General features: G+C 36.5%; 1 protein-coding gene across 1 annotated transcript in view; it reads right to left on the bottom strand.

Moving 5' to 3' along the window:
* The window catches only part of LOC106879538 (electroneutral sodium bicarbonate exchanger 1), a 161,385-nt gene that overhangs the window by 1,010 nt on the left and 145,375 nt on the right, over window positions 1–15,000 (bottom strand). The window contains exons 14-19 of the mRNA XM_052967632.1: window positions 14,389–14,567; window positions 9,957–10,029; window positions 9,749–9,817; window positions 7,430–7,606; window positions 5,171–5,314; window positions 1,689–1,894 (exon numbers count right to left, since the gene is read on the bottom strand). Coding sequence (XP_052823592.1) covers window positions 1,689–1,894; window positions 5,171–5,314; window positions 7,430–7,606; window positions 9,749–9,817; window positions 9,957–10,029; window positions 14,389–14,567 — 848 coding nt within the window. The remainder of the gene's footprint in view (window positions 1–1,688; window positions 1,895–5,170; window positions 5,315–7,429; window positions 7,607–9,748; window positions 9,818–9,956; window positions 10,030–14,388; window positions 14,568–15,000) is intronic.

Here is a 15,000-nt window from a genome sequence, read left to right as displayed (position 1 = left end):
GATGATGTCTGTCTTTCCACTCTCCCCAACTCCCTCCTACACCACTGTACCTTCCATAACTCATGCAGCAATGGTCATCATGCTTAACATGCACCTTTCAATCCTACCCAATCTTTAAAGCTGTTACCAAGTTCCCCCTACCCTACACTTCTAGTCCCATTGTCTCAACAAATTCTACTTTTCTCATATCTTAGGAAGATACCTGGACTTGCAGCTTCTACTGATCAATCTCACTCCCTTACTTAAAGGTGAATAACCATGTAGCTCCTCCACAAGAACTTGCTTTCTTCTTTTCTCCTTCCATCCTCCCACATTCAATACCCACATCTCATTGCATAAATACTGCCCCCACCATTACCACCAGGGATTTTGTAATCTCATGAGCTGCATGGTGACCTCAATAGGGCCAATGGCACAAAAGAATGACCCAGTACACACAGTAAAGAGGTTGGCATTAGGAAGGGCATCCAGTCATTAGAAATCATGCCAAAGCAGATACTGGAACACAATGTAGTCCTTTGAACCCATAGAATCCTCTCAAAACTGTCCAATTCATGCCAGCATGGAACAAAGACATTAAATGATGATGATGATGATGATGATGACAAGACATGCTAGAAGTTCATTTTGAAAGAGGAAATTTATAGCAATTAGAATCAGTATATTACTGGTATATGTTTTTGCTGAGAGTTTAGTACCAAAAGCTACCAAATAATACTAAAAGTTACCTTACCTTTTTTGCCCTATCAACTCATGAAGAATTCTTGGTGACTCTCATGGCAAGCACCTTGTGCTTGTCATGGAATTATATTTGTTTGTTTCTTTTTCAGGTTAGCATCTCATTTTACATAACATCATGATATGATGATTATTGTTATTATTTTTTGAGCTACATATGTACTTCCAGCTTACTATGTAGGGGAAGTAAACAAAATTATATCATTTCAATATTGAAAATTAGACTAAACATCATACCCTTAATGAAATGATAACTTCACCCTGCTCACTATCCAACAGTTTTAGAGAAACTTAAAAATACTGGGAACACTAAATTTCTTCCTCAAACTAAATAAAACAATAGATGTAGTTAGAATTTGAGCATATAACTTAACTTCACATAATACCTTATAGTGTGCATCTGTTACATACATACATAATCAGTAGATAGGTCCAGTGTAATCCTTGGGTAGGAGAGGTGCAGCCGGAGAGTGTAGAGTTCAGAATAAAACAGTCCAGAATGAATAAATCCAGAATCCAGCCATCCATCCTTTCAGGCTCTATAAAATAGGTACCAGTGGAGTATTAAGGTCAATTTAATTGACTTTGCCCCTCCCTCAAAACTGCTGGCTTTGCGCCAAAATTTGGAAACCAATATAATGTGTGTGTGTCATCATTATATTGGTTTCAAATTTTGGTACAAAGCCAGCAGTTTTGAGGAGGAGGGACAGAGTCAATTAAATTGACCTTAATACTCCACTGGTACCTATTTTATAGAGCCTGAAAGGATGAACGGCAAAGTCACTTCATCAGAATTTGAACTCAGAACACAAAGATGGACAAAATGCCACTAAGCATCTTACCCAGCATGCTAATGATTCTGCCAGCTTGCCACTTTACACACTATATATATTAACTGTATATATTAACTATATATATTAACTGGTTTACCATATAACATTAATACTTGCCTTGAAGATTCTGAATTTAAGGGTGCATTTTCCTTCTCATTTCGTACTTGCAGCCAAATAGCTGTTTTATTTACTTCCTCAGAGATATTCACCCTGTCTAAATCATTGCTAGACAAATGGCTGGCAAACTTTTCAGAGGGCTTTTCATGTTGAATTCGAACTTCCATCAATTTTTCATTTTCATCACGGCTCAGCAACTGTACACCCTGTAAATAGAATTTTGGTTAACGATTTCACAGTATTATTGTAGTTCAGAAGTTCACTTTACAAGCAGGTTATAAAGTTTATTCTCACTGCATGAATCCTGCACTTATATATATATATGTATATACAGAGTGTCCCAGAATTAACAATCTATTCCAATGAAATCGGGCAAATTTTAAAACAAGAACACATTGGATAATAAGGTCCTAGATATAATGGGCTAGAACAGCTTGAACGCCTTTGGTCAGGAATAGCTGTATGGTTAAGAAATTCACTCTACAACCACTTAATTCCAAGTTTGATCCCACCATACAATACCTTGTGTGCACCCTTTGGTTGATTAACATCTGAGAAGAATTTGGTAAATACATACATTGTTCAAATATATGCTGCTAGCTACTCTGGGTTATTTCTCTTTGGTCGTTTTGTTTAAAGTGGGTGGTTGTTCTGAGAATGTAGCGGCTAGAATAAGAATAGCCTGGGAAAACTTCAGGGAGCTTCTACCTCTGCTGGCAACTAAGGGCCTCTCACTCAGGATGAAAGGTAGACTGTATGATGTATGTGTGTGAACTGCTATGCTACACGGCAGTGTAACATGGGCCATGACTGTTGAGGACATCCATAGGCTTGAAAGGAATGAAGCTAGTATGATCCACTGGATGTGTAATGTCAGTGTGTATACATGACAGAGTGTAAGCACCCTGATAGGAAAGTTGGGCATAAGAAGTATCAAATGTGGTGTGCAAGAGAGACAACTGTGCTGATATGATCATGTGTTACATATGGATGAGGACAGCTGTGTGAGGAAGTACCACTCCCTAACTGTGGAACCTGTGGAAGAGATAGACCCAGGAAGACATGGGATGAGGTGGTGAAGCATGACCTTTGAACATTGGGCCTCACAGAGTTAATGACAGGAGACCGAGATCTTTGGAGATATTCTGTGATTGAGAAGGCCCGGCAACTAAAGTGAGATTGCAGCCATGCATGTCTGGCCCAGTTAAGAGTACCCCTAATGTGTCGGGTGATATGATATGTCTGAGAAGACCCACTGAGTCAAATAAAACCAATATCAGAGCTGTGGCCAGTGCCTCTTGATTGGCTGCCATGCTGGTGGCATGTAAAAAGCACCATCTGAACATGGCCAATGCCAGTACCCACTGACTGGCTCCATGCCGGTGGCACGTCAAAAGCACTATCCAAATGTCATCGATGCCAGGCCTGCCTGACTGGCTACTCTGCTGGCGGCATGTAAAAATCACCCACTACACTCTTGGAGTGGTTGGCATTAGGAAGGGCATCCAGCTGTGGAAACCTTGCCAGATCAGATTGGAGCCTGGTGCAGCCACTGGCTCTCCAGACCTCAGTCAAACCATCCAATCCATGCCAGCGTGGAAAACAGACGTTAAAAGATGATTATGATGATGAAATCACTCTTTTTGTATATGCCAAAGTTCCCTGGCTACTGGAGATAAGGATGGACAATTGTTGTGCAGATGACACTTTTTGAGGTAGTAATATGTGACCACAGCTGTCCTCTTATCTTCAGACATTAAACTTGTCCTTTTTCTCAAAGGTATATAAACTTTGAAGAATTCTTGATTCTTTAAATTACCTCCCCTTCTCATATGGTGCTGGTTTTAATTGCTATTTGGTAATTATGACACATTCCCTGGCGGCAGAGATAATTTTAATTAAATGAACAATTTATTTTGTATGGTATTCGATATACTTGTATTTGTCCTTGTTGTTCATATATGTATACATGCACACACATACACACACATATATAAGTATGTCCCTAATGTTATGGTGTATGCATGTGTGAAGCATTGAACATGAAAAGCAAACAAACAAAAAAGTGATCTTCAAGCTAAGTTTCTTGTGACGTTTGTTCTGCAGTGAGTAACAAATGTTCATTGCCAGAAATGTAGCAAACTAGCAAATTGGTAATTGCAAACATGTAACTAATGACACTGTTGTTCATAAAAATGTAATAGAAGATAAAAGCAAATAAGGATTTGTTCGACCAGTGTTAACCTGGGGTTAAACAATAACAGTAAGAAATAACACTGCTTAGAATAGAATATTAATCCTTTAGCTTTTAAACTGGCCATATCCAGCCTAAATATTCTATCTGTTTTATGATCAAACTGGCTAGATCCAGCCTCTCATCTGGTTGACAATGTCATTCTAATAAACAAGAAAATGGCAGCAAAGCTGCATGACAGTGGTATCAGACATAGCATTCAGACCATCATATAACTTGTTTTATTCTCTGCCTCCATTTTACTTTGATATGCACATTGCATTTTTATTTTTTCTCTTGTTTTATGAATTCAGTGAGCACACGTGCATTGCAAGTTCATACTTCTCTTTCTGGTTCCTATTTAAAACTGTTTATATCTCACAACCATCTCACAAACGTGCCTTCTTGATGAGTGCTTAAGGCTCCGATGGTTGTGAAATAAACAATCACATCATTGAAATTCCAAAGCAATGAGATAATGCATGATGTCTTTAAAAGAATTTGAGTAAATAAGCATTAAATTTGACATATTAATCTGAATACTAAAGGGTTAAAGAAGACACATAGCTTTAAAGGATAAATCAATTCATATTAATGACTCTGATGTCAAAAACTGAATGTGAAAAAAACAAAAGATTATTGTTGACCCTTTTACACATTAAATTTCAAAGCAGTTTTATATATCAATCTATCTTTTGCTGAGTTATGTTATTTCGAACAATTTTTCATTGAGATATGTCAAGTTCACTGAGGCAATAGAACTTGCTGTGAATACCAATTCTATTTTTTGATAAATATTTAACTGTCGGGCAATATGCTGTACTTAAGACGACCTGTTGAGTCAAGTGAAATCATAGTCATGGCTGATGCCAGTGCTACCTGATTGGCACCCATGCTGGTGGCACATAAAAAGTACCATTTGAGCATGGTTGATGCCTGTGCCTCCTGACTGGCCCTTGTGCTGGTGGCATGTAAAAAGCACCCACTACACTCTCAGAGTGGTTGACATTAGGAAGGGCATCCAGCTGTGGAAACCTAGCCATATCAGATTGGAGCCTGGTGCAGCCTCCTGGATTGCCAGTCTTCCGGCAAACTGTTTAAACCATGCCAGCATGGAATGTGGACGTTAAACAATGATGATGATGATCATCATCATCATCATCCTCATTGCTGAAATAACCTTGCAATTTAATTTTGTAGCTGAAGAATAAAAATCAAATATCTTTTCCTAATTAAAATAGAAACTTACTTCTTCAGCTTCTTCACTATTCATAATTTCCCGGTCTTCTTTTTCTCGGGTTGATGCATCTGGCATAATGTCATCCAACCATTTTAGTTCTCTTTGGGTGAATACATAATCCAGAGCTTTGCGAACAAAACATGTTGCTAACACCTTTTAAATACAAACAAGAAAAACAAAATGGTTAGCAAAAAAGTTTTAAATTGTGTGTGTGCGTGTGTGTGTGTATATATATATATATATATATATATATATACAGGATTGTGTGTGTGTGTGTGTGTGTATATATATATATATATATATATACACACACACAGGTTGTGTGTGTGTGTGTGTGTGTATATATATATATATATATATATACATACAGGTTTGGCCAAAAGTCACCCGACAGTAAATTAAAACTGCATAAATACTATCTGTAGTTCTGTAATTGACTCAAATGGAAAAATGTGTCGCTCAAGAAGGACTTCAGTTTGAGCAATTTTCATGATGTTTCATATTTAGTTGCTTTTATTAAATTTATTCAGTTGCTAAACATTAATAAATCTTGGAATTAAATAGTTTTGATTTACTGTCACGTGACCTTTGGCTGAAGCTAGTATGCTCTGCTGGATGTGTAATGTCAGTGTGCATACACGACAGAGTGTAAGTGCCCTGAGAGAAAAGTTGCACATAAGAAGCATCAGATGTGGTGTGCAAGACAGACGACTGCACTGGTATGGTCATGTGTTATGTATGGATGAGGACAGCTGTGTGAAAAAGTGTCACACCCAAGCAGTAGAGGGAACCTGTGGAAGAGGTAGACCCAGGAAGACATGGGATGAGGTGGTGAAGCACAATGACAAGTGACTGAGACCTTTGGAGATATGCTGTGCTTGAGAAGACCTGGCAAGCCAAGTGAGACCGTAACTGTGGCCTATGCCAGTGCAACATAACTGGCCGATTTAAGAGTACCCTTCAATCATTGGGCAATAAACTACACTTGCAAAGACCTGTTGAGTCAAATGAAGTCATTGTGTTGGCCGATGACAGTACTACCTAATTGGCATGTAAAAAGCACCATTTGAGCATGGTCAATGCCTGTGCAGCCTGACTGGCTCCTGTGCTGGTAGCACATAAAAAGTACCATTTGAGTCCGGTCATTGCCAGTGCCAACTGACTGGTCTGGTTCCAGTGACATGTAAGAGGCGCTATTTAAGTGTGCTTGATGCTAGTACTGCCTGACTGGCCCTCATGCCGACGGCACATAGAAAGCACCCACTACAATCTCGGAGTGGTTAGCATTAGGAAGGGCATCCAGCTGTAGAAACTTTGGCAGATAAAATTGGAGCCAGCCCTCAGTCAAACCATCCAACCTATGCCAGCATGGAAAGTGGACGTTAAATGACGATGATGATGATGATGTATGTATAGATGCCTGTGTAAATGTAAATACATATGCCTTTTTAACAGTTGCTGCTTGTCATTCACACATACATTTGTATAAGCAATCATACATGGAGATGAAGTGCTATCAGATTTCTCATATATATATATATGCTTACAGAGAGAGCGAGATGTTAGCATGTCTGTAGTTAAGAAGTTTGCTGTGCTATCACATAATTTTGTGTTCAATCCCATTGCATGAAACCTTGGGTAAGTGTCTTCTACTCTAGCCTCAAGGTAACCCATGCTTTTTAAGTGAAATTTTGCAAGGAGGAAACTTTACAGAAGTCATTGTAAATATATACAAATATGCATTACATGTGTGTGTTTGTGAGTGTATATACATACGCACTTTTGTCTCCACATAGTCATTACTGCTACTGCTATAATCATGCTATTAGAATGGTGGGACTTCAAGAAAGGCACATTGCCATACTTGTTCCTCTTGTAAAAAACAAGGAAGACACATGATTGCTTGCTCTTGTTATATCTTAAATCAAGTTACACTATTCCATCTGTCCTGGCTGCATTCCTAAGGTAGACACATTATTCTGTTTGCCCTATTTGAGTCCCTTATTTGCTTTAATAGTGTTCTTGGGTTTGGTACATTACCCTGATTTTCCCCAGTTGTGTCCACAAGCAAAGCACATTACTCTGCTTGCTCAATTCGTATGAATGATATAATACAAGTTCCTCTTCTGTTACTGTTTGGTTGTTTTGCTATAAAAACCAATTAATCTTCATTTTATGCTAGTATAGAAAAGTTAATGTAAAATATGTATTAAGAAACAAAGAATTTAAAAGCAAATTTCAATTGAATTATTAAAAAAACAAATTTACCATGATAGGAAAAACAATGGAAACTGATTTGATTGTCTTGATCACCCACAATACAACTAAGCACAGAGTTTGACAAAGAGTAAACAAATGAACTGTTTTGGTAGGCACATGGCGTAGATATATATGATCAGGTTGGTACTTGGTTGGCATGAACAGCAACAAAAACCGATCCACATACTGAAAAATAAAAATAAAATAAATCTAATTAGAAACAGCAATTAATCTTTTTTTTTTTTAATATTCATGTAAAGTCATATTTTATATGTTCAAGTATGTTTGGACATGAGAAGACCTACAGCTACAACAATAGTCTCTGAAGAAAATTCTCCTCCTAGATGACATGTGGGGAGAAAACAAAGTGGGCTATGAAAGACATCAGTGGATTGTAGTTCATATTTTAAGTCTGCTAGTGTAATTTGTTGTTCTCTTATGCTGAACTGCTAAGTTATGGGGTGCATAAACAAACCAAGAGCAGCAGTCAAATGATATGAGAGAACATAAAAACAAAGACACACACACACTGGTGAGCTTCCATACAGTTTCTGTCCACCAAATTCACAAGACGTTGTTTCTCCTGGGGCTGTATTAGAAGGCACTTGCTCTGTGTTCCACACAGTAAAACTGCATCCAAAACTGTGTGGATACACAGCAAGCTTCTTAACCACAAAACTATGTGACTATTACTGGTAAAAACTTTATTGATGAAAGACAAAAATCAAGTTCAAAATCTAAATTATTTTTGTATGACAATATTTTCTATGTGAGCACAAGAAGTACTCAACCTATGTATTTACTGGAACTTCTGAGCCAGCAAGGGACCTTCTATGTCATCATTCAGACTCAGAGAAATAGCAGCCAAATATCCCTCAAATTACATCCTATTGCCTTAAGAAAAGGAAAGCACATATTGCCCGGTAAAATGTTAGATATTCTATGAAAAGACATGATGGTCACAACTAGAACGCTTGAGTTAAACTAATCACCAATAACAACTGGTACTTAAAATAATGACAATCCTATCATAGAGACAAGGCTTGAAATTTGGAGGTGGAGTTAGTTGATCAAATTAAGTACCAGTCAAGTAACTAGTACTTGACTGGTACTTTATTCTTATCACCTTGGAAGGATGCAAGGCAAAGCTGACCTCAGCAAAGAGGTATTTTTTCACAGAGGTAACTTCATTTCTTACACAGATATTTTGCAGCTATAATATCCCAGATTTTCCCAAGAATATTTAGCAGTGTATGTGAAGTGCTATTTAAGGAAAATTCGGCTCTTAATTCTAGCAGGGCATAGCACTTTGTAGAAGTTTAGATGTTCCCTCTTTGTCTTGAGCAATATTGGATTTTATTGGATGTAGTATTAGGAATAGCATGTGACTGCCTGTTTGCTTATATTTAAATTGTTTTTCATTTTAATTAACTGTATTTAAACTTTCAGAAAGCAATTGGATATAAATTCTTATGTATTCCTGAAGCACACACATACATGCACATGTCAGAAACAAGAATAATTTATCAACTTCTTCATTAGGGTCTAGAAACCCTCATCTATAGACAAAATTTTGTTTGCATTGAAATTTGAAACTACCCACTAACAAAATATCTAAAAATAAATACAGTAAAAAAAAATGGCTTAAGCCCTAACACTAAAACAATAATTTAATATTATAAGTTATACACCAATTTGTAAAATTTGTAAACATTAAAGCATCATCTTTTCTCACAGGACGGATGCATCTCAATAGGTTCTGAAGCACTTGGAATTAATTCCTGATACTGAAAAGCTTCTCCATCTATGCTTTTACATGTCAAAATGACCTGTTAGAAATGGCAGCAATATTTCTTATATCACATACTGTCTTAAAAAAGAAATGGTTTCATATAATTATTATTGCTGAATCAGCCTTCTGTAGGCTAAAATCTAGAATATTTGTTGTATTCAAATTAAAATTACAAAATCGTAGCTCAAGAAAAATGCACAGGTTAAAGCAATACACAATAAATTAAAACTTTTCCCACTCTCTCTCTCTATCCCACTGCTCTCTCTCTCTTTCCATTATTTCTGTCTTTCACTACAACACGTGTATGTGAACATGCATGTATAATGTATTTGCGCGAATGTGCTTGTGTATATACAACATACTGATATTTCATGCTATTACAAATACAATGTATTAAATTAAAAATATGAATGCAACAGAGTTTAAAAAGAGATTTGCTTCTTTTATCCTTTTGATCTTTTAAGTAGTGAAATAAGTTTATAGATTTTTAGCAATGAAACATCTAGCCAACACACATAAATACTGATGTACCTTACCTGCATTCCTTTCAAGGCTGCCACTCCCATGTACAGGAAGACTCCATAAAGAACTGCCATTGGAATTACCTGCGAAAATTTTTTTTTAAATCATATAAATTTTCAGTGCAGACTCAGAATATTAGCAATTACAATAATTAAAATTCACAAACTGATAATCATATTTATTCTGAACCTAATGAAATTAGATTAAGTGGAAAATACTCACACTGAGTACAGAAGTAAACAGGACAGAGAGACCACTCAGAAGACCAACCATCAATGCAGTCACACGTTGTTCTCTGTTAAGAAAGAAAACAAAGAAAAAAAAAGAGCTAAGAGCAAAGTTTCATCAGTGTGTGTGTGTGTGTGTGTGTGTGTGTGATGTAGCTGAGTGAAAGAAATTAACATTTGTGTGTTGTATAGTCTGGTTTCAAAGTAAAAGTTTGAAGTCTTTTAAATTGCCTAATCAGTCAATGACCTTATCACCACCAAAAGTCTACACCCTCTCAAAGTCATTCTATGATCATTTAAAAAATATATGTTGGATTTAACTTCAATAAGAAGGCTTGGTAAGACCAAATCATGCCCAGGGTTGTCATCATACATATCAAAGACCATTAAATCTTTAATGAATTTCACTTTCAAAGTTCTGTCTTACCTCTCTTAAAAAATATTCTTAATGCCAGTGATTTTCCCCTTCATTATGAGTATAATTTCAATTGACTAAAAGTTACTTTTGGTGCACTACATAAAGTATGTTAACCTACACTTAACCAATACATTAAACACATATTCTCATGAGCTAACAAACAAAATTTCATTCCAATCACACTCTTCTGTCTTAAAAAAAAAAAAAACTGAAAATAAACTGTCCAAAAATAAGATGGCATGGTTATGTGTGGATTGTCTTTGATCATTGATTTGAGCAAGAAGGTTCTTTTAGCTGGACAGATCAACCCCACAGTGCTCAATTTTTTAAAATCTGGTACTTATTATATTGGTTTCTTTTGCTGAAGTGCTAAGTTATGAGGACATAAGCAAACCAACACCGGTTGTTGAGCAGTGGTGGTGGGCGAACACAAAAACACACTAGTGCATGTGCACGCATGTACATACACACACACACACATATACAATGGGTTTCCACACAGTGTTCATCTACCAAATTCACTCGCAGGCTTTAGTCAGCCTGCAGCTATAGTAGAAGACACTTGTCTAAGGTGTCATATAGTAAGACTGAACCGGAAACTACTTAGTTGCAAAGCAAGCTTCTTAATCATTTATCCTCACTGCATCCATAAAGCATCTAGTACCAGTCTACCGTCTGACTGTCGCACATCTACAGCAAGATTTGAAGCTAGAAATAAAAGAAACTGACTTCCGACTTAATAGTCATGGGGAATGGTTTGGATGTTTGCTACACGATAACAATGATCTGAGTTTGATCCCAGCCTGCAGTACTTTGAACAAGTGTCTTCCACTATAGCCTTGGTTGACCAATTATCTTGTGAATGGAATTTGCTACATAAAAAGTGTGCAGAAGATTAGTGCAAGTGCACGCGTGTGTGCATGTTTCTGCATAGGCATACATTGTGTATGTATGTGTGCGCGCGCACGTATACACACATTATGTAGACAGGTTTATAGGGAGGATAAGAACTAAAAATCACTCTAAATTAGAGAATTCATAGCAAAAATAATATAAGCTTAGCATAATTTGATATATATTTAGTTACAAACGGAAGAAAGAGTATTTGGCACGTATTGAATTTGTAAAAATTATGAAACATCTGATGAATGATTCTATTACTGGGAAAGTCATGTGAAGTCATTCGAGCATACTACCAATAAATTAGCATAAATTCAGAGACGGTCAAGTGGAAATGTGTAATAATTGCTGTTATTGTGACTAAGTGCAACTATGTAGGAAAAATCATAATAATCATTGAATGGAAATTTACGAAAGAAAAAGCGTATGAAATTTAGAGTGTTCTCCCCTTATAAAGGAGTTGTGACTCCTTTGTATTAATAGCATTTGCTATTGTAGTATAGTACCTGTATTTCAAAGGGTCAGCCTTGTTACACTGTGTCACGCTGAATATCCCAGAGAACTACATTAAGGGTACACGTGTCTGTGGAGTGCTCAGCCACTTGCACGTTAAGCTCACGAGCAGGCTGTTCTGTTGATCGGATCAACTGGAACCCTCGACGTCGTAAGCGACGGAGTGCCAACAACAAATTGTAGTATAAGTATACTTCGATAAGCATTGCCCCATCTCAACTTTGTTTCCTTTCAGGAAAATGGATATTTGAATGAAATTTTCAACAAATGCCTTTCAGATGGTGTAGATTACGTTTATATGGAAATTCAATGTGAAAATTTTTTCGAAGTTTGAGTAGGAGTAAGCTACGAATAATTCACACGAGTCGATTTTTTCTCCCGTTAACTTTCAGGAAAAAAAATTAGTATCTTTAAGTGAAATTTTCTACAAAATACCTTTCAAGTGGCGTAGGAATAAAATGAAATAAAGTAATTGGTAACCGCACACTCATACATACTGACACATATTACATAGCTACAAAACGAAACCTGAAATTTTGACAAAAAATACGTGACGTGTGTCTGTATGCATATGGGTGCTTTTAACAATTAGAAAAAAAAAAAATTATTAAATTCTGATACAGAGTGTGTGGGGCACAACTATGTAGGTATGCCATACCATCTTCCACTTGGCCACTCTCATCCAATGTCTTTCCAACAGTTCTAAATCAGCCTTGATCAAACAAATTTTCGCCAAAGACATAGTAACTATTGCCACGTCGCCTATTTAGAAATATTTTAAATTACATTATTTAATGTGTGCTTTTACATTATTAAGTTAGAGTGTGGTTAGAGAGCAATTTGGCTGTTGTTTCTAACTAATTAAGCAACCACACAGAGGATTTCATATCAGCTCAACTTAAGGCTGTGAGCTGGTAGAATCGTTAGCACACTGGGCAAAATGTTTAGCAGTATTTTGTCCACCTCGGCATCCAGAGTTCAAATGTCACCAAGGTCGATTTTGCCTTTCATCCTTTTGAGGTCGATAAAATAAGTACCACTGAAGCACTGGGGTCGATATAATCAACTCAGACCCTCCTCGTGAACTTGCTGACCTTGTGCCAAAATTCGAAACCAATATTAGCTCAATTTCATTTGATATATTTATTTAATGAATTATATTATTTAACCCATGGTAGCATGGAAAGCGGACGTTAAACGATGATGATGATGATGATGATGATGATGATGAATGAATTACAGGCACTTATTTTTATTGCTCTTGAAGAATTAAATGCAGAATGAAAGCTAATGTCATTTAAACCCATAAAAAATATTTACTGACATTAAACACCCCAACATTTTAGTCACAGCTAGTTCCATATACAATAAAAAGATATTAAATAGATATAATATTCACTTTCAATTATTGCAGATTACCAGTCAAATGAGTGGTGTTTATCTTCAGTTTCCATAGTGTTAGGTAAATGAAAGAAAATCTCTCCTGGATAAGATACCAGTCTAACGCAGACAATTTTACAGTGGGAAAAACACTGAACTCAACATTGAAAGCAAACAAAATAATAATATTTTACAGTGCTACTGCAACTACAATTTATAGTGACGACAAGTAATGTTCTACTGAATAGTATCTATTTTCTGTTCGTTGGACATACAGACAGTCATTTGAGAGTTCAGTGACTTAAACACAATGGATACACTGCTGTTGATTTTATAACTCACTGACCTCTTCCTCAATTCAGTCATTCAACTTTCCAACAGGTTAGTAGAATGTGTAAAGTGATATTTCAAAAGGGACCCAATTTCAAAGAAGAAAAGTTTTACAAAATGGATTCTGAAACTTAGGACATGTTGGCTGTGAGTATTGAGTAGCTTTATAAGTGCAGGCAAGTTCAATCAGATCAAAGGTCATTAAAGCAGCAGTGTATTAAGTCTGCAAACTATATATTTGTTTATAAAAAAATGTTGAGTAGAATTCAAGGAAACTACTGATTGTCAACAGATATCTGGTAACCTTGGGAACTGGCCAGTGACAGATGACAGAAAATTCTGAACTATAGAAGCTGATTCTTAAGATACCACTGAAAGAACCTTCTATGTAACATTATACGTGAAATTAACAGGACTGTGTCCAAGCACTCAGCTGATGTTCCAGGGTAAATATAAATAAGTCTGGAGCCTAACAGTACTGCCCTAGTGGCAAATTCACAAACTGATGGTGGCAGATTCAAAACGTGCTGGACTATAGGAGTTGCCGAACAAGAAAATAATGAATTAAAGAGGTTCAACATGTATTGTGAAATGGCATCAACAAATAGTAATATAAAACTTCAAACAATGGAATAAATGTTTATGTCTTAAAGAAGATAAATTTAAAGCCTGAGACAAAGCCTCTCACAGAATGGAAATGGAATGTTTACTTATATTTATGTTGAAAGAAACTGTTTTATAACTGTACGTTCTCTCTAATTTCAACTGTTGGACTGAAATGTCACAATACTTCTTGTTTCATTTGTAATCTCAAATATTAAGCCCAAGTGAGCATCTATATTTATCAAATAAAACAATATAGGGAATTATTGCCAAATAAGTTTACCTCACACCAAGGAATGCTGGTCTTTCACCTGGAGCTGTACATTCTGATTCTCGTTTCAGACTCATGATGTGTGCCAAAGCTGACACAGTAGCTGCCACATACCAAGGCAATCCAAGTAATGAACAAATAGCTATACAAATTGCAACAATAAATAAATCCAAATGATACCCGTTTCCTTTCTGAAAAGAAGAAAAGGTAGGTAAGTGCTAACTTCTTTATAATCAGATAAAACATCAGAATTCAAAGGATATATGCATACATACATACATACAAATAATTACAGAGGCATCAAGCTGTTAGATCAGGTTATGAAAGTTACAGAGAGGGTCATAGCCCAACTAATTAGGGAGCGAATCAATTTAGATGAGATGCAGTTTGGGTTCGTGCCAGGTAAAAGCACTACTGATGCCTTATTTCTAGTGAGACAGTTGCAAGAGAAATACCTAGCCAAGGATAAACCTCTGTACCTGGCTTTCGTTGACATGGAGAAAGCCTTTGACAGGGTCCCCCGATCCCTTATCTGGTGGTCAATGAGGAAACTTGGGATAGAAGAATGGCTAGTGAGAGCTGTGCGAGCCATGTACAGAGATGCGGCCAGTAAGGTGAGGGTTG

This window comes from Octopus bimaculoides, chromosome 4, assembly GCF_001194135.2.
Source record: "Octopus bimaculoides isolate UCB-OBI-ISO-001 chromosome 4, ASM119413v2, whole genome shotgun sequence".
Lineage (NCBI taxonomy): Eukaryota > Metazoa > Mollusca > Cephalopoda > Octopoda > Octopodidae > Octopus > Octopus bimaculoides.
The sequence above is the reverse complement of the archived record's forward strand: the minus strand, read 5'-3'. Positions and strand labels throughout refer to the sequence as shown.